The 20,919-nt window shown below is 37.1% G+C and overlaps 1 protein-coding gene across 1 annotated transcript in view; it reads right to left on the bottom strand.

The window, feature by feature from the left end:
- Window positions 1–20,919, bottom strand: part of UBE2U (ubiquitin conjugating enzyme E2 U) — a gene marked incomplete at both ends in the record, with an annotated part of 40,515 nt that overhangs the window by 6,647 nt on the left and 12,949 nt on the right. Inside the window, 4 exons of the mRNA XM_079696944.1 lie at window positions 622–710; window positions 8,021–8,069; window positions 15,686–15,806; window positions 20,810–20,907. Of these exons, the coding sequence (XP_079553070.1) occupies window positions 622–710; window positions 8,021–8,069; window positions 15,686–15,806; window positions 20,810–20,907 (357 nt within the window). The remainder of the gene's footprint in view (window positions 1–621; window positions 711–8,020; window positions 8,070–15,685; window positions 15,807–20,809; window positions 20,908–20,919) is intronic.

Genomic DNA, 20,919 nt, shown 5'->3' with positions numbered 1-20,919 from the left:
GATAACTTCAGAATGTACCATTTTGCAGGACAGCTGAAGCAAAGTCGTATTTCAGTAAATGTGTGCAGACTGGCTAACCTACGTTGATACAAATAATGAAACAGTACTGTAAAGATTAGATTAAATGGGACCAAAAAGTTGTCCAGCTCTCCTATTCCATCTTTCTAGTTCTTAATGTATGATGGTAACAGATGATTTTTCCTTCGACTGATATAATTGAGCATCCCCAGGTTTTCTTGCTGTCTTTCTACTTAATAATATCTCTGGCTTTGGGGATAATTGTGTTTAGAACCAAAAAGTTTCCTCCTGCTATGAAGGTTTCCTTCTGGGGTAAAGGGAGTAAAGTAAACCTCAAAAGACGGAGAACTTTGTCTTTTATTCGTCCAATTGCCTATCTTTCCTTTGGGCTTTTAATCAGACTTCAGTCCAGGACTCGTTACAAAAGAGGGACTAAATGAACAGTTGTTGAATGATTAGTATATAGAGCCAACAAAGAAGTTTATCACCCTCAGATTCCAAATATGTGTCAATTAGTCTTTGAAAGCAAGACAAGCTGAGAATATTGAGATTAATATACCATCCCACTCCCCGCAAAAATAAGACAAGGTTAGATCACCTTACATGGAGTCCTGTAATATTCTGTGGCTTTTGATGTGGCTATTCCAGACCATGTCTTGTAGTAATCATTAAATGAGACTGATTTAATTGATCTGAAAATACAAAATAAGATCAGACAGTGAGTAGCAAGAAAGTTTGTTTTTTAAAATTATTTTTATCAGAGTGGACTCTTTCAGATACCTTGTCACAAGACATTAGGCTTATCTGCAAATTCTCACATAGTTATTTCTAACAAATGAATCTAACATAATTTTCCACTAATACATGCAAATCACAAAAAAAGATCCGTCCAAACCAGTTTTCTATAATAAGTATAAATGTGCATCCATGTGTATATTATAAAAAGGAAAATATAGGTTTAAGATAACTGTGCATTTCGTGACTAACATTGAAAAGAACTTTAAATAAAACATCATAGCTGTACATTTTCTCTTTCTACGGTAAACAACTTTCTTAAATTTCTATGCCAAATTTTAGTAAAATCACCTTTATTTTCTTTTTATTATGAGGAGAAATGAAACACCAGAATTGAGATTAGTTTAATTTTTACACAGAATCTGGCCACTTTCAATGAGGGAAAATAAACAACTCTTTTATAATATTACTGCCAGCACATTTCCTCCCCTGTGCTAATATTACCAAATCCTAATGGGAGAGAAAAGACTGTTACAAAGTATAAAACGGGACCTATGAAACAGTCTCTTACTCTTAAATAACTGCATTTCCAATTTTTTTCTTACAATCTTCTTGGATGCAGAGATTCTCAACACTCCACAAACAAAACATTACTTTCAGATATTTTTCAGACATGTGAAATCATCTGTTAACTGACTTAAACAGATGCTTAAACATCAAATGTAAAAGACTTTATCTCTGTTTTAATTTCAAATTCCTAGCTCTTTGGAGGAAGAAGGAAATTTTCAGCTATAATAGGTTATTAGCATTAATTTTTATAGGTAAATCATAGGTGCCTTAATATCTGGCTCAATTTTGAAATTAATGGGGGCAATATCTAAATGGGTTAATGCATTCATTTATTTAAATGATAATTACAGACACCTAATTTTAAGACTAACATTTTTCAAGTGTGTTATTGCTTTTGTAATCACACTTAAGTAGAAATCTGAAACTTGGTAAAGATAAATTAATCACTACTATTATTGCTTCCAGAGCTACATGCGTGCTTTATACTACTAAATGATATACTAAACTAACATTAATTTGCCAATGAAATGTTTCAGCATTTGGCAACGGAGGTAACAAAATGAAAGGTTGCATTATATCTCCTGCATGAAAAAGCTTGTGATCAATTTGCTGTCACAGATCATTTAGCAGACAACAATGACCCAAGAGGAAGGAAACTGTCAACATACTGTCTCGTGAAAAAAAAATACACCATCTTCAGGCACAATCGTCTCCATTGTTTTTTGTCTGTTTGACGACGACCCATGACCCTCTCCCTTCCTAACGGTGTCCTGTTCAATTTCAAGCTGTTAGCCTTCAGGGGCTTTCTTTTTTTCCCCTAGAATAATTAAAAATATTACCCTAAAAGGTATAACTTTAGTATAGTTTGAATATACAAAACAGAATGCCTCAAACATTTGGGAATATCTGCACTTTCAATTCTATAAAGGAAATAGCCTCTTAAAATAAGAGAACAGTAACTATTATTCAGATAAACTATGAAGGGATGTATACAGCATAAAAAATACATGTGTTTATAGTTTCAACCAATAACAGGAATTTATTGAGTATTATTGTTGGCATTATGAATATGAAAAAGTAGAAGACATAATTTTAAACTGAACCTCACAGCTTATTATTATCCTGTTGGTAAAATAAGATATGTATCTGAACTAGTAAATAGAATAGCTTTATATATTAACATAATAAACTTACATCATTTAACATAGACATTTAGAGACTACAATGACAGATACTTCTTTGGCAGTGGCAATAAGCAAAAAAAATTTGGAGGAGGGAGCTATAATTTTGTTTTGGAGCCATTAGGGAAAGAGTCCCTGGATATGGACCTGGGACAAAGGAAGGAGGCATTTTAGGCCAGGGAAGCAGTATTAGCAATAGCTTAGATGGCAAGGAGCATGGTGTGTGCAGGCCTACATACAGAGGATGTTGGGGGAAGAGGTGAGAGTAACAAGATAATTGACTAGAGTAGAGAGTTCCAATTTCAGAGGAATTGGAATTTGATAAAAATAGGTGAAACTAGGCAATGCTGGGTCTTCAAATTTAGGCAGAGAATGGATTAGAGTCGATTCAGTAACCTTGATATATTAGGTGATAGACAGTGATCAGAAGTTCTCAAGTAAGGCAAGTAAACTATGAAATCAGTGATTGAGTAAGAGTTTTCTCTGGCATTAGCATGCAGAGAGGATTATATGAGAGATTAAATGTAGTGGGACCAGTTAGGAGATAAATTCAGTAATGCAGGCAAGAGATTCTGAGAGCTAATACTAGGGTGGGAGCAAAGACCAGGAAGGGGAGGAGATGAATCTATGAGAATGCTAAAGAACTGACTGAACCAGTTGCCTGATAGGGTGTGAAAAGTGAAGGAATTTGAGGGTCAAATATTCTCCTAAAACCCAGAAGACCACTTAGTTTTGCTATTAATAGAAAGCGTCTAGAGAAACCGAAGTAAAATATGAGTTTAATTTTAAACATGGGTTGTAGGTGATGACCTTTAGGAGTGTGACTGAGAAATTGGGACTGGAAATAAGAAATTTAGGTCAAATCAACACAAAGGTTGATAGATGACGCCATTAGGGAAAACAAACTCCAAAAGAGTAAGTAAGTGTTTAGAAAAGAGTGAGCAGAAACCAATTCACAGTGAAAGAAACCAAAAGGATTATTAAGGGAAGAAGAGAATCATGGCAGTGCTATTTCATGGAAGCAACATCCCAACCATTGCCAAAGCCTAATGACTAAATTCTTAAATATCTCTGGATATTTAGTCACGTATTCAACAGTATCATGACTAAGAGCACAGGGTCTGGAATCAGCTGGTCTGGGTTAAAACACTCAGGCACCATTTCTTATTAGCTGTGTAACTCCGGGCAAGTAGCCTAACGTCCCCACGTTTCCAGAGATAGAACTTTCTACAGTGGTGGTTGTGAACATGCATAAAAACAGCCAAGGAAGGGTTCAGCATCCCTCAGCACTCAGTGTCAGCTGGTCTCCTCAACTGCCTTGGATAAGTACCTCATTATTTTTCTCTTGTAAACTCTAAACAGCTTCCTAATTGTTCATCTACCTCAGTCTCTCCCTATTCCAGGTTATCATGCCTCTGCTTGATAAATACTCCACAGTTGGTAAATACTTCTATAGGATGACACATAAACAACTTTTAAATAGAACTTGAGGTTCTTCATCATCTGGCCATTTCCAACCTTTTCTTCCGTCATTCATCTCCACATCCAGAGGCTCCACCACATGGAACTTCCTAGTGATCCTGAGTGTACCACAATATTACATTTCCATGTCTGTGCAAGCAGTTCTATTAGAGAGTCTTTTGCCCTCTGTGCCTGTCAAAGTCTTACTTATTAAGGTTCAGGTACAATAAAAATAATACAGACATGAAGGTTGTCACAGTGGATATTGTGGTTGCCTCCCCGATAGCTGTTCCATTCTTCTCCCATTCTGTACATGCCCTGTGGTCTGATGGGACTGACCCCACCCCTGGCTCTAAGTCAGTTGAGTGATAACTAGTTTAGGGACAGGAATCTGACCTAAATAGCTCCAATCAGAGTGAAACTTATTCTAGCTTTCTAATACATCTTGATCTCTGAGAGTGTTGATCCTCTTTGCTCTTCTTCAAGATTGCCTTGTTATTCTAAACCCTTTGCATTTCTAGATACATTTTAGACCACCTTGTCAGTTTTCAGAAAAAAATAAGGCTGCTGAGATTTTGACTGAGACTGAATTGAATTTATAATTTGGGAAGAGTTGACACTGTAAGAATATTGAGTCTTTCCCAAGCCACAAACTTTGTATATCTCTATTTCTTTATGTCTTTTAAAATTTCTCTCAGATATATTTTGTGATTTTTCAGTATGGATGCCTTATTCATCTTTTGTTACATTTTGATGCTGTTGTAATAGTATTTTTAAAATTTCATTTTCTATATGTTGATTGCTAGTATATAAAAATATAGTTGATTTTTAAATATTCATCTTGTATCCAGGATCCTTGCTAAATTTACTTATTAATTTTCAAGCTTTGTATATTCATTTGGATTTTACTATGTATATAGCTGTGTTGTCTGTGAATAAAGATGGTTTATTTACCCTTTCCACATTTTATAACTTGTTTTTTTCCTTCCCTCATTGCACTGGCTAGGACTCCAGTACAATGCCGGATAGAAATGGTGATGATGGGCATATTTGTATTGTTCCTAAACTCAGGAGAAAAGCACTCAACATTTCACATTTAAGTGTGAGGTTAGCTGTTGGATTTCTGTAGACTCCTTTTATTGAAATAAGGAAATTCTCTTCTATTCTTAGTTTGCTGAGAATTTTTATCATGATTGGGTATTAAATGTGTCTCCTGGATTCACCTAGATAAGTCTATGGTTTTTTTCCCTTTATTTGGTTAACTAGGTGAGTTACAAGGATTGATTTTCAAATTTTAAACCAACCTGGTTTTCCTGAAATAAAGCTCACTTAGTCATGATGTATTATCCCTTTTTATGTATCAGTGGGTTCAATTTGCTAACATTTTGGTTAGGATTTATACATTTCAGATTTAAGAGGTACTGACCTATAATTTTCCTTTCTTGTAATGATCTCTGATTATAGAATCAGAGTTTGGAAGTTTGGTAGCATACTCACTGTCTCTATTTACTGGAAGAGTTTGAATGCCTTTTTAAAAAAGATTTTATTTGAAGTAAATTTAGATTTCTAAAAGAGTTGTAAAGTTAGTTGAATACCTTCAAAACTCAACTTTGTTAATGTTTAATTTACATTCAATAAAATGCATAGGTTGAGTACAGATTGAGGAGTTTTAATAAAAGCAGACCCGTGCATAACCATAAGCCCAAACAAGATATAGAATATTTTCATAAGTCCTGAAAGTTCCCTACTGCCCCTTCCCAGTCAATCTCCCTTGACACTTTGGGTAATCACTGATCCAATCTCTATCACCATAGATTAGTTTTGCCTGTCCTAGAACTTCATATACATTGAATTGTACAGAACGTACTCTTTTTTAACTCTGGGTTTTTTTTTCTCAACATAATGTCTGCATTATTATTCCATGTTGTTGCATGTATCAACAGTTCTATTGCTGAGAGTATTCAATTTATAACTATAACACAATTTATTTATATATTCGACTGTTGAATATATAATGTTGATTGTTGATGGACATTTTAGTTGTTTTCAGTTTGGGATATTATGAATAAAGCTCCTATGAACATTTGTGTGCAAGTCTTTTGGTGAATATATACTTTCATTTCTCTAAGATAAATGCTTTAGGAGTGGGTTAGAGTGCAGGCGAATGTTTGACATTATAAGAAACTGCTAAACTGTGTTCCAGACTGGCTGTGGGCATGTCAAATGGTACAACAATGTACACAGCAATTCAGGAGAGCTACAGTGCAATCACAGCCTCATCAATAACTGGGATTGTTAGTTTCAGCCAGTGGTGTGATCTTCCAATCTCTCCCATCTCAGTAAGTCACCGCAGTACCCATCCAGTTCAAACTACAATCTAGTAATAACCCTTGGTTCCACTTTCTCTCATTCCCCACATCAATCAAACTAAGTCTTGAATCCATCCAATTCATCCACTTATCTCCCTCTCCATATCTATGCCCTCAGCCCTAGCTCATACCACCCCACCTCTCCCCTGGTCTACTAAAATAACCCAATAATTCTTCTCCTTGCTTACACCTTAGATCCTTCACAATTGATTCCCCACATCGCAGTTAAAGTAGTCCTTTTAAAATGTAAATCTGGTTATGTCTTTCCCCTTCTTAAAAGCTGTCCAGCTGTGTCCCGATTCCCACTGCAAGGTTAATGAAATGCAAATTCCTTACCTGGTTTATAAAGCTCTAAGTGATCTGGCCCTGTCTACATCTCTTACTCGATCTCCTATCCATCTCTCCTTTCCCCCTTGCTGTGTTCCAGCTGCAGTGGCCTTCTTTCCGAGCCTCTAACACACCACTCTCACATCCAATTTAGGATCAATACCTTAGTTACTCCCTCTGCCCAGAATCTCACTGTACCTGTTAAGACATCACTCTCTCCCAACTTTTCACCCCCTTTTTTTTCCTTTCATTGTCATGAATCTTGATTTTTCAAGATAACACCATTTACAAGTTTATCTCACCATGGCTCTCGAGTTGTTTCTGACTAAAGTTATAGTTAAAGTCTTTCTCCCAGACCCCAGATTTTATAGTCCTGTGATCAGTGCTGGATCCTTATGGTGCCATCTGGTTACCTTGCTGCCTGTCTGATGAGGGACTCATTGCCCCAGACAAAGAACCAAAGGGCCAAAGTTTTCTCCCTGTAATGGGGTTTGCCCTTCCTCCTGCTGCTGCCTGAGACAGACCCCACCACTGCTACTGGCTGGTCTTCATCTGAGTGCTAGGGGACAGACAAGGTCAACGTTCTTCCTGTCAGGTCCCAATTAATCATTCTGTCGGTTTTTCTGGGTCTTCTAATTCTGAGCTTCTAACACTTCCAGGCACAGAGCCCCTTGACATAACATTGTCTCACATTCTGGGACAGAGCCCCAATCTGAGGGCTCCTTTTGATTTCAGTCCTTTGGGAACATTTTACTATTATTAATCCACTAAGAGGATCCTTGTTTTGGAGCATGTATAGTATAAAACCAAGATAGATCAAGTATTATGTCAACACTAGTAAGCTGGCTGTTTTCTGCATCTGATTAACTATCGAAATAAGGCTGATGGAAATGCTAGAGAAGCTGCAGAACCTACACCTTGTCCAGGTGTTCAAGGCTGAATTGATGTCACATTGTCAGGTGGTCTCCCAAGTGTACAATGGCTTTAGCCCTAACTCTCATCATTTTCCTCCAGGACTTCATCTTCTCCTAAATTGCTTGGATTTTTGTGATCTACAATGGTTGGATCTATAATGTAGACAACATTTTTTTTTCCTTTTCAGAAATAAAAACTAAAAGAATAGGCAACTAACATAGTTACATCAATTTTAATTCAATAGACTAGAAAGAATTCAAGATTCTCCATATTCTTCCTGAAAACATCATTTTTAAAAGGTATTGGAAGGGAAAATATATTTAAATGAAAAATAATTTTTCTAAGTTAAAAAAATGAAAATATAATTATGATAGAAAAGACAGTTTAAATCAATAGTTCTTTTAGTGTATAAATTGGCAAAAAATTGTATAAAGAAAAACTTACCTGTTAAATTTATCTGGCTCTTTAGGTGACTCAGAACTGTCATCTTTTGCTGTAAAGAAAAATATGAAAAGATTCTCGTTTACTTGGAAGACTGAATATATGGCCTTATGTGCATTCTTTCCAAAGCCTCAAAAAGATGGTAAGAAAGGAATAAAAATAAGGTATAAAACCTCAAGGAGAGCAAAAGAAAGATGGCAAGAAAAATTTTCAAGATGGAAAGCAGATGTCAAGTGGTAACTATCTTAACAGGCCATAGAAATTTGAAACCTAACGACCTGATGAGGGGAGGCCAATAAAAAGCAATCAGATTTACACTTCAGAACTTGAGAAACACTCAGGAATTGGAGGTACCAGATACCTCTGAAAACTGACAGGTATAGCATGGACACCAAAGACATAGCCTTCATCCTATGCAACCAGAAGACCACCACTGCCCAGGCAGGAGGGAGTATGTCTAATTCTGGAGAAACTGAACCAGAGAGATTCAGGAGATAGCAGAACAAGCGTATGGTAAGGGACTGAAGGCAGGGAATAAATCAAATAAATCATATTGGATAAGAAAGATTCCTTATTCTCGCTCTTTGTCCAGCTCCTAGAGTGTAAGTAGTTAACATCTCTCTCTTCAGGCATAAGACTACAGGATTTGTCTCAGAAAAAATAGTCAAGCTTAGCAAAAGGAAAGGTCAGGTCCCCACTGAATAACCCTATAATGAAACAAAACCATCAACAAGTCCAATCTGTATCCAAAATTTCCAACCTTTTCAATGAATGATTTTCATTCATCGTGTGTCCATCATACAGATGCATAGTCAAAGATCAGTAGATATCTGAGTAAAGTCATTATCATGAATGATGACAACCAAAACAAATAAGCAGGAAGAAAATAGGAACTAGGAACATACTTTTCTGGACATTTTCCAGAATACAGAACAAAAAAACAAAGAGATGGATAATAGGAGAAAATAGATCTTAAAAAATCAGAGTAACAGATCAGTAGATCCCACATCTAAATCTTTGGAGATTTAGAAGAGAGAACAGGGAAGCTGGATGGGGACAGGTATTATAAAAGAAATCATATAAGAAAAAAGTCCAGAACTGGAGAATTAGAGTTTGAGATTTAAACAGCCTATGAAATGCCCTACATGATGAATGAGGAGGAAAAAAATTTTCAGACTAAAGTTTAACCAAATTATGAACATATGAGAGTGGAAAAAATACATTTTTAGGCATGTGAAGTAATAAAAGATTTAGCTCTCATGTACTTGGAAGCTCCTGGAGGAAGTGTTCCAACAAAATGAAGGAGCAAACCAACCAAGAGGAAAAGGAGGGATCAAGCAAGAGCTCCAATCCAAGAGGCAGACCAAAAGGTCACCCCAGGATCCCTACGAGAGAACTGCCAATTCAGAAAAGGAGGAGGCGCATGAGTGCCTCAGCAAAGACGTCTTCCAGGGAAAAAATGAAACTGACTGAATACCTGGTGTGTGTGTTTTGTTTGTTTGTCTTTACAGCTTTGTCAGAAAGTTTAGGGGAAAAATAAATGGTAGATATTTTTTAAAAAAACAAATAAAAAAACAAAAACAAGAGAATGAAAAAACAGGCCATTTGTACAAGAAAAATAATCATTCGTGGCTCACCTATGACGAATATTTACTAAGTCATATCAATGTAAACGAACAATACTAGGAGAATGGGGGAGAGAAAACATGAGTGGAAATGGCACATAAAAGCTAAATCTTTATCTTTCAGAAGAAGCCCATAAGTAATACCTAAACTGAAAACCCAGAAATTTAGTACTGAATAAACTTAGAAATACAGTGGTGAATTCCAAAAGAAACAGATAAACGTGTTGAAAGCTGTTGGTACCTTGTTGGGGTGGGGACGGCTCTCAGCCATGGAAGGTGTGGCTTCCAAGGTCTGCTATATTTCCTTAAAAACTGATCGGTGTTATCTGTCCTTTAAAGCTATGCACAAATATTTCTTTGATAGAAAATAAATACTTAACATCTTTAGTTAAAACAACTTAGAGACTTTGCTGAAAAGTTCCTGGAACATCTGGTGCAGTGAAATATGAAAAAGACAAAAGGTCTGTAACTCCAGTAAACAGATCCATACAGGCCATCCTGTTAAAGTCAGGTTTCCACATCTCCTGACATCTGTAGATAGCAGAATATCTGGAGTAATACTGTAATCATCAACAAAAGAACTGGCTCTGAATGATGGTGCTAAATCTCATGTTCTTTAATGAGAAGCTACTGGACTAAATTTCTCTTTCTCCTGACATCAAGAAAGAATATTTTCCAAAGGAAAGGGTATTCCTATACCTAACAACCAGCACTCCCTTTAAGAGAAAAAAACTCAACACCTGAAATCCTATGAGACATCACCTGCTTCAATTGTAGAAACAAGTTCCTCTAAAATTGTTCTATTGTTAAGAGAACTTAAAAAAAAAAGTGAACAAATAGAGAACTTAAATTGAAGAAGAACCAAATGCTTATCACAACATCTTCCTAATTGCAAGCAGGATGGGATGGATTTGCACAATCATCAGGGTTTTTTTTTAAGTACCTAATGTGAATTAGTTGTATAATCTCCCTAATATTGTTTTTTTTTTTTTTTTTTGGCGGTACGCGGGCTTCTCACTGCTGTGGCCTCTCCCGTTGCGGAGCACAGGCTCCGGACGCGCAGGCTCAGCGGCCATGGCTCACAGGCCCAGCCACTCCGCGGCATGTGGGAATCTTCCCAGACCGGGGCACGAACCCGCGTCCCCTGCATCGGCAGGCGGACTCGCAACCACTGCGCCACCAGGGAAGCCCTCTCCCTAATATTTTTATAATTCTTCTCTATTCTTGTATTTTGACTGTCATAATATCTGTCAGTAATTATATTATAGTTTTATTTAGATAAGAATCTGAAACTTAGTAGAATGATTCTCCTTTAACAAAAGCTATAGGAATACACACATGGCTAAGAGAAAAATTATTATCTTAGGCTTGGCTACCATTATTCAGTTTTGTTATTTTTATATTCTTGTATTTTCTTTCAACCAAAGTTTTTAAAATTATGTGAACCCTATGTTTTAAATATCAAAACAAACATGATAAAGAGAAAATAATATAATTTGACCATATAACCATATAGAAATAAAAATTCACTAGGAAAAACTGGAAAAAAGAAAAGACATATGAGTTTACAGTAGTTCCCCCAGCCTCCCAGTGGGTGCCTAAAACCACATAGAGTACCAAAGCCTACATATACTATGTTTTTTTCCCTATACGTACATACCTATGATGAAGTTTAATTTGTAACTTAGGCACAGTTAAGGGATTAACAACAATAACTAATAATAAAATAGAACAATTTTAACAACATACTGTCATAAAAGTTATGGGAATGTGGTCTCTTTCTCTCTCAAAACATCTTGTACAAATTCAATGTCTTTTCCATCTTAACTAAGCTCTTATGCATTGTGGCCATATCTTTTGCAGTTTGAGGTACAAAAGCAAAACTAGCACAAATTTCTTTTTCTTCACAGTTTCATGGATAGAAGATTCGTTCTTACAACCTCAGGTATTATTTTTTTCTTTCCTTATTTAGTTGAGAACTTTCACCTTTTCACTTAAAGGAAGAACTTGTGACTTCTCATTGGCATATCTGAATGGCAGTGGCACCACTCTTGTGCTTTGGGATCACGATTAAGTAAGATAAGGGTCACTTGAACACAAGCACTGCAATACTTCAGATATCAGACAGTTTATTTGATAACCCAGATGGCTACTAAGTGACTAACAAGCAGGAGATGTTGGACAAAGAGATGATTCACATGCCGGGCAGGATGAAGCTGGATCGGAAGAGATTCTACCACACTACGCAGAATGGTGCACAACTTAAAACTCATGAATTGTTTATTTCTGGAATTTTCCACTTAATGCTTTCAGACGATGGTTGATCACAAGTAACTGAAAACTCGTAAAGTAAAACTGCAGTTAAGAGGGTACATGAAATCCCTTTGTAACAAATTAGGAAGTAGCAATACTCAGAATCTAGGAGGCAAAACAGTTGTCATGCACTGTCTCCTCCCAGACCTCCAAGTTTTCATAAATAGATTGAAGTATAACTTGGAAGGCACTTGAAAGATCCCCTTGTCCAACTCCCAACACTGGGCAAAAAGTTCTTTGACAACATCCCTGAACAAGTAATTAAGCTCTGCCAAATGAACACTAGTTATGAAAGCACACCTTTAGTGACAGGGTGTTTACCACCTGCCAATGTGGCCTTGCCCATTCTTAAGCGACTTGAATTGTTGGAAAATCCTTTCTCATGTTTGGTCAGCTGGGACCTTGATGGACTTTACCATTAGTGATGCTGCAACTACAGTGGCATTTGCTTCTAGAAAAGATCAGTTACCCCAACCGACTATATAATTTATTGTCCAAACTGGAACACAGAATGAAAGGGAAACAATTATATCAGGACTGTCCCAGGCAGTCTGGTATGTGTGAGCACCCAAACTATAAGTAAGGGAGTCAGGGTCCAGGCCACAAGGAGAAGAGGCTTGCAGGACATGGGAAGGTCATCAGGACCTCCACCAATCGTTTTTTTGGCTGTGTTGGGTCTTCACTGCTGCACACAGGGTTCCTCTAGTTGTGGTGAGCAGGGGCTTATTCTTTGTTGCAGTGCATGGGCTTCTCATTGCGGTGGCTTCTCTTATTGTGGAGCATGGGCTCTAGGAGTGTGGGCTTCAGTAGTTGTGGCTCGTGGGCTCTAGAGTGCAGGCTCAGTAGTTGTGGCACATGGGCTTAGCTGCTCCGCTGCAGGTGGGATCTTCCCGGACCAGGGATCGAACCCATGTCCCCTGCATTGGCTGGCGGATTCTTAACTACTGTGCCACTAGGGAAGTCCCCACCAATCGGGATTGAACTCAGAGTTTGTGCATTCTTGTCAACACGCCAAGGAAAAGGCTGGTATTCCAGAGAAGGGCCCACCAAACCAGAGTCGGGCAAGTTATAATTTTGCACATGCTTGGTAGAAGGGCACTTGCTTTTCACATTAAGCTTGTGTTCAAATAGCTTCCCAAGAATTTTTCATAGACTAAAGGTCTGCTATGAAGTCAGGTCTCTTCTCTTCTGTACTTGGAAATTTTAATTCTTTGATCCCAAATGAATGACTTTATGTTCACCTCATTAAATTGGAGGCACAGGGCGGGGTGGGGGGGGCAGGGGGAATGCCCAGGGTGGATCTCTGGCCCTGCAGCTTGCTGTGTGTGACCTTGGGCTAATCCCTTCATCACTGATCCTCAGCTGCCTCAGGGGAAGAGGCTAAGGATCAGATGAATAAATGTATGTGAAAGCATTTTGTAAACTATGAAGTAAAATCAGGATCTAAGTTTTGTATATTTTTTCATTCATTCAATCTACAAATTTATATTCAATACTTATAGCCAGAGACTGCTACCTGGGCACTGAGGATATTGCTGTAGCCAAAAATTAATGCCTATGGATATGATACAGTTACCTGCCTCTTGAGTGTCTCATGTATACAAGTAACTATCTGTTCCACTTTTGTGTTATCCAAAAATGGGATAATTTCTCCTTTGCATTTTCCAGACCTTTTTATTAATATACTAAGCGTATATGAAAGCTGATTCTTGCAGCACCGTAGTGGAGACTTTTTTTTCAAAGTTGTTACAGGAAATTAATTCTCATTGGATGAAGTTTTTCACAGAAAACCACGTGGTACTATGCTACCATCTAATTTAGAGTGAGCGCAGTTTTCTGCACTTCATTTCCCACCACAGCAGCTGCCTCTGCTGTATCACGGCACTCTCTCCCTATGAAGCTGCAGAAAATCATTTTCTTCCTGGCACTATAGGTACCACTCCAGTCCTGCTGTGATGGCAGGCAAGCTGAAAACTATTTGCTGTCTTGGATTCCCACATATTTCACCAACAAAAATAAAGCATATAGTGAAAACCTACCAAAGCTTCTCTCTGCAGGGCAAAACCAAAGTCATTTACCAAAGAAAATTCTTTGAAACCAGTTTTTAAATTTCCATTCACCAGAATATGGACATAGCTTTGTACAGAATATTTCTGTGTAATGACAGTATTGTAGTGCATGACAAAAGGGATACGTATCATTCATTTGCTCATTCCACAAACACTTCCTGAGTGCAAAGGATACGGGGTGGGGGGATGCTACAGTATTCTGGTTGGTCAGAAATATGATCAGAGTGAAGTGGTACCATTCCTCTGTGGACAAACCAGCCTCAAAATTGTCAGGGAATTTTGAGGAACTCTGCGACAATCATGACATATTTGAAGATACTGGAAAAGATGCCTGATCAATATTGCATCTGACCAGATGGCCTGTGGAGGAGGACTTGAACTTAGCCACAAATTGTACAGACCTGACTAATGGGCTGGCAGGTCCTAGAAGGGGATGGAAGAAGAGATCGTGGACATCTAATGGAGAGAAAAAGCACAAGAGACATCAGTTTGGCAGAGTGAGTCTGAACAGCAAGGCCTGCTGATTGGGGAGCTGATAATGCCAGTTACTGTGTGAGGCTGCTGTTACTGTGTGCACTGCTGAAAGGAGGGGCAGAATGTAAAGGAAAGAGCTACGTCACTAGGATCCCAACCTTCACTTGGGTGTAAGGGGCCAACAGCATTGCTCTGCTAACTGCAGAGAGAGCACAGGAGCAGTAGAGGCGATGGAATTAAGAGTCAAGAAAAGGTTGCTGGCAGGATGAGAGTGAGCAGACCGAGGGTATCAGGAAAACATTGGTCAATAGAGCAGAAAGACTGAAAGGGCTCAAATGTCATTTCCACATGGATTCTTTGAAGAAATACCTGGAGGAAGAACTCTCCAGAAAGAAAAATGCTGAAAGCTTTCCTAATCAAGGGGAAAGGAGTCCCAGATCAGTAAGATCTGGGGGGCGCTAAAGGTGATGTCAGAGAAATATCCATTACAGATCAGAGAGTTAAAACTGATGTCATATCTTTATGATGGGTAGACTAGTTTTGATCAGCACCATTCACCCATATGACCATTACTTTTAAAGATACTAAGCCTATGATTTTTGGTAACCTTTTAAAAAGGACCACACTAAACCAGCCAGAGAAAGACAAATATCTTATGATATTGCTTATATGTTGAATCTAAAAAAAATGATAGAAAGGAACTTACATACAAAACAGAAATAGACCCACAGACATAGAAAACAAACTTATGGTTACCAAAGGGGAGAGGGGGTGGGCGGGGGTAAATTAGGAGTTTGGGATTAATATGTACACACTACTGTATATAAATAGACAAGGACCTACTGTATAGCACAGGGAAATCTACTCCATATTTTGTAATAACCCATAAGGGAAAAGAATCTGAAAAAATAGATATATAAACTAGATGTATATGTATGTATAACTGAATCACTTTGTTGTACACCTGAAACTAACACAACATTGTAAATCAACTATTCTTCAAGTAGGAAAAAAAAAGGATCATACTGATGGATTTGAAAAAGAGGTACAGTAGGAGAGATCTTAGTATGATTTCATTACTGAAAATGGATACAGAAAATATTGCCGTATACAAGTTACTTGCTAGATCATTTACTTGCTATAAATAATTAATAACTGGCAAATAACAATAAGTAGGCACTTCTTACATTGTAATGGCTGGTGGAAAAGTCTTAGAATTATTTGCCTGTACAGAGTTTCATCTTTAATCAGTATATGGGCTGCTTCCAAATTCACTGGATTTTCTAGCACTGGATTAGAAAGCATAACCTATAGGAAAACATATAGAACATAGAGTTTTTAAAGTAACTTTTTTCTTAGAGCAAAAAGACAAACCAATACATAAAACATTCAAGAAGGATTCATTAAATGCCTACACTGTATCCACCTGGAGACAGAGACAAAGACAAAAGAGACATGGTCCCTACTCTCAAGAAACACTTGATCTATCTTGGTTTTATACTGTACATTCATGAGCCAAACATTAGGATCAAAGCAAGTTACAAGTTCCTTCCTGTAACTCATTTCTTCCTATCACATAAATTTAAATTGATTTTTTTGTGTAAGGGGAAGTAAACATTAGAAAACATTGAAACATTTCCATTAAAAAATACACTACATTTTAACATGAGATCATATTTAGATCGTGAATAAACAAACACATGTATTAAAAACTTGCATGCAATTCAATATCCCTCCAGATCACTGAATGCTTAACTTGGTATCTATAGTAGTTTTCTATTGCTGCTATAACAAATTACCACAAATTTAGCAACTAAATCAACACAAATTTATTATCTCACATTTCTACAAGTAGGAAGTCAGGGTTGATTGAGCTGGTTTTTCTTTTCTAGACTGAACAAGACTGAAATCAAGTCATCAGTTGGCTGGGCTCTTACCAGAAGCTCTGGGAAGAACATGCCTCCCAACTCATTCAGGCTGTCTGTTAGCTGAATTCAGTTCCTGACTTCAGTATTTGTAGGACTGAGTTTCCCGTTTCTTTCCTGGTGATTAACTGGGGGCTACCCTCAACCCTGAGATGTCTCTCACCAGTCCTACACTTGGACCCTTACATGTCAGTGGCAAAGGTGTGAAAAATCCTTCTCGTGTTTGCTCCCCTCCTGTCATATCCTTTCTCCGTCTTTACTGCATTTCTCTGAGTGACTCTTCTGTCTTCCTTTTCTGTTGTTAAGAGCTCATGTGATTACTTTGGGCCCCCCTGCATATTTCAGGAATAACCTTTCTATTTTAAGGTGAGCTGATTAGTAACCATAGTTCCATCTGCAAAGTTCCTTCACACCTAGATTAGTGTTTGATTGAGTAACCAGAGAATGGGAGTCTTGGGGGACATCTTCAAAATTCTGCCTACAATAGTATTTGCACATCTGGACAAAATAGGTGACCAGTAGTAACTAAAACTTAATAGTTCTGCTAGACCATGATCTTGTTTATCTGGCATCTCAAAATTAATATTAGCCCAAATTTGAAAAATTTATTCAATAATTCAGTATATTGAATCTTACATTATAACCTACAAATTAGATAATAAAATATAACCAAAAGAGTAACTACGAGAATGTCTTAAGTGTAGATACAAGTCAGAGTGGATTACTGTGGCTTAAGAGTCATGGAAATGATAGCACTCTTTCACTAATAAAGGCAGTAATCTGACATCTGATATTTCAAAACCAACAAGAATTTTCTGCTTTTTTTTTCCTATTTGGAAAACACATTGGGCTATATTTTCCAGAATATTATAATTGCTTAAATAAGGATTGCACTATATCTTTCAAAGCGGGTGGGAAGCAGATGAAACTTTTCTTCAAGAGCAAGCTTTTGCTCTTTGGCTGGAGAGATAATCTTACTCAGAGAGGCACATCTGGTAAAGTTTATTCAATAGTCTTTGCATTGACCACTGTGCCTAAGACCTTTTCATATAATATATACACAAGCTATTAAGTATATTTAATGATTTTTTTTAAGAACTAGAATGTAAGGAATAATTAAAATATACAAATCAGACACCCTGCTAAAATAGTAAAAAAATAAAATAACAGTACAACTTTTAAAGTCACCATGTGTTAGTATGAAATAATATAAAAAGCCATCTGGAGGATAAATACAAAAATCTAAAGCATCAATAAACAACTGTACCAGTGGGTACATTTTGTAATATCCAATTAGTTATAGCCCATGAAATTGGAATTTCTTCGGTGGATGAGTGTTGGTACTTACTTTTTCACCGTATATGGAAGTACGAGTTTTCAAAGAAATCAAGATTATAAAAATTTTAGGAGGAGATGATTAGCATATTCAGACTTTAAAATATTTTAAACACCATTTCAAGTACCACCCTCTTGTATAACAATGTGATAATTATAAATGTGTCTCACCTGTTAGTCAAAAGGTAGTAGTCAGAAAGCAATCTAAATTTAAATTACTTAAATAAAATGAAAAACTCAGTTCCTCAGTTACAGTAGCCACATTTCAAGTGCTCAGTAGAACATGAGACTAGAGGCTACGATATCGGACAGTGCAGATATTGAACATTTCCGTAAGCACGGAAAGTTCTATTGGGCAGCACTGACCTTCAAAGTACTATTAAAAAGCCATTAAAATATTAATTGTGGCAATCTGGAAATTACTTGAGATAAAATGTTAAGTGAAAAAGAAATAGGCTATATAATTTGAACATATATACCATCATTACAACGATGTAAAAATTCAGATTTGTTGCTTCAATCATGTTACTTAGTACCTATCACACAAATTAGACTTGTTTCCTGACCTCAGGGAGCTTATAGTCCAACAGGGGAAGACAGATAAGGAAACAGTATATGCATTAGAGCATTATAGTGCTCTTATAGAGATTTGCTTAGGGTACCACTTTGCAAAGAAAACCTCCTTCCCTCCAAAACCAAAGCCATCAATTTCACCTAGGAAAGGAAATCAGGAAAGGCATTGCAGAGGAGGGCTCTTTTGACCCAGCTCTTACAATGTGAGCAGCTGCTTGCTGAACAGACTGAGAAAGAGGGAATAAAATGGGTTGCTAGTCAGATGGGGAACTGGATTGAACACTTTTTAAAGTGCAAGACTGATTTGGGTTTGTAACTTTAGAGTTTAGAACTCTATAAATGCTTTTTAACCTGAATTGAACCAAGCACTGTGAGTGAAAAAAAAAAAAGAAGAAGATATCAATAGGAGCAGGATCCCACAGTGTGTTTGGGAGAGTTAAAGCCAAGGTGTGAGAAGCAGATCATCATTGGTCAGGCAACAGAATTTGGGCTTGACCCTGCAGGAAATGTGGAACTGAAGATTTAAAACTGAAACACAGGAGACAAAATTAGAAGAAAATGCTAATAACAATAGGGTAAGGAATTTTCTTTATGATTACCAGTGATTTTCTTTTCCTTTCCAATATCTTAAAAATCTTCTCTAATGTGGGCATTTTTTTTTTTTTTTTTTTGCGGTACACGGGCCTCTCACTGTTCTGGCCTCTCCCATTGCAGAGCACAGGCTCTGGACGTGCAGGCTCAGTGGCCATGGCTCACGGGCCCAGCCGCTCCATGGCATGTGGGATCCTCCCACACCGGGGCATGAACCCGTGTCCCCTGCATCAGCAGCCTCTCAACCACTGCACCACCAGGGAAGCCCTCTAATGTGGGCATATTTGTTTTATATATCTATTTGAAAAATAAAAACAACTGTGTAATCTACTGACTTTCCATAATATATTTGGCAACATTTTGTTGTCATTTTGTATTACAGGTTAAAACTAAGAACAATCAAAATATTAACTAGATTTTATTGAATTCTTTTTTTGGACAACTCATGGTTCTAAGTACTCTACATGTTATTTATTCATTTAGTCCTCACAAGTTATATGAGGTAGCTACTAACAGCCCCATTTTACTGATGAAGAAACTGAGGCAATGAGAAGTGAAGAAACTTGTCCAACAGTGCAAAGGTATTAAGTGGCAGAACCAAGATGTGAAGCCAAGCTATCTAAACTTACAGCCCCCAATGTACCTTTTATTAAATTATTCTGCTATTTAAAATTTTCACCATTTCATTCTGGTTTGCCCTCACTCATCACATTCCTGAGAACATTCATTTTTACTATTTTTAAGGCCAATCCTATTTAGGTGGAAGAGATAGGATGACTCAGTTTGAAGGAATCCAAAAGATCAACCACAAATCTCTGCACAACACACTCACTTACTTCCTCAAAGTTTTTGCTCCAATCTCTCTCCCAGAACATGGCCTGGCACTGCTATATATGCTCAACACATACCTGTAGAATGAATGAATAAATAAACTGAACATTGAATTTTTAAAAATATTAAAGTTTACTCAGCATACTAAGATGACTAGACAGAAAATTAATGATTAGTTTTATATTATTTTCAAAAACAAGAAATGGGAGAGATGAAATTTGTGTTGTAATTCTATATTACAGAGAAAATTCAATTAAGCCAGAATACTTTATTCTTCAGGTATTCCAGATGATCAAAATTTAATAGTTTATCTCCACATATTATCAATGATAAATAGATAGTATATCGTGGACAGAATCTAGTGGATAGAATCTCGCTGAGCCAGATGTAAGTGGTCAAAGCAAGTGCCACTCAAATCATTTATCTTAGCATTTCAGGATGAGAAGGGAGGCTCTTTGAGGGTCAGGAATAACACAACACTGAAGCATGCTTCTAAAAACCATGGATCTAGGAGGTGAAGGGTGCATTCTAGAAATAGGCATCTACTGAGGGGAGGAGGAAATTCCTGGTTTAATTGTTCACTGGGTTTGATATGAAAGCTTATAAAAGCAGGTCTCCAGTACTGTCAGAAACAAAGGATAAAGTTGAACATTTTACGTTGTAGTCACTTGATTCACCTCTCGGAGGAAGGCAAGGTTCACGAATGCGGAAGATCCAAAAGGCCTGTTCAACATTATAAAGTGAAGTTAGGAGCCAAAAGCAAACCTAAGGCTGTATTTCCAGAGTTGAAACCATCCAAACAGTTCTTTTCTTCTTTTATAAAATACATATTCTTTGGTTGGGAAGGGCTTAATCTATTGATTTCACTTTAAAAATAATAGTTTTTATAATTCAAGTTCCATTTTACAGTCTTGATGTAGAAATATTATTGATTTATATAAGCTTACTCAAATCCTTTAAACATTTAGCTATGCATTTTACATTTTATTCGTTATACTTTGAGTAATTGGGGTAATTAAAAGTATTAAAGATAGCATTATATTAATCTGTTCTTACCTGGAGGGTAAGTAAGATGCTGCTCAATGTATAGCTTCTATTCCACTTATGAGTGTTGTCCAAAAAATCTATACAGGGACGGCCAGTATGTGGGTCTACTGTATTAAAAT

This window comes from Hyperoodon ampullatus (assembly GCF_949752795.1).
Source record: "Hyperoodon ampullatus genome assembly, chromosome: 2".
Lineage (NCBI taxonomy): Eukaryota > Metazoa > Chordata > Mammalia > Artiodactyla > Ziphiidae > Hyperoodon > Hyperoodon ampullatus.
This window is presented reverse-complemented; position numbering and strand designations above follow the sequence as displayed.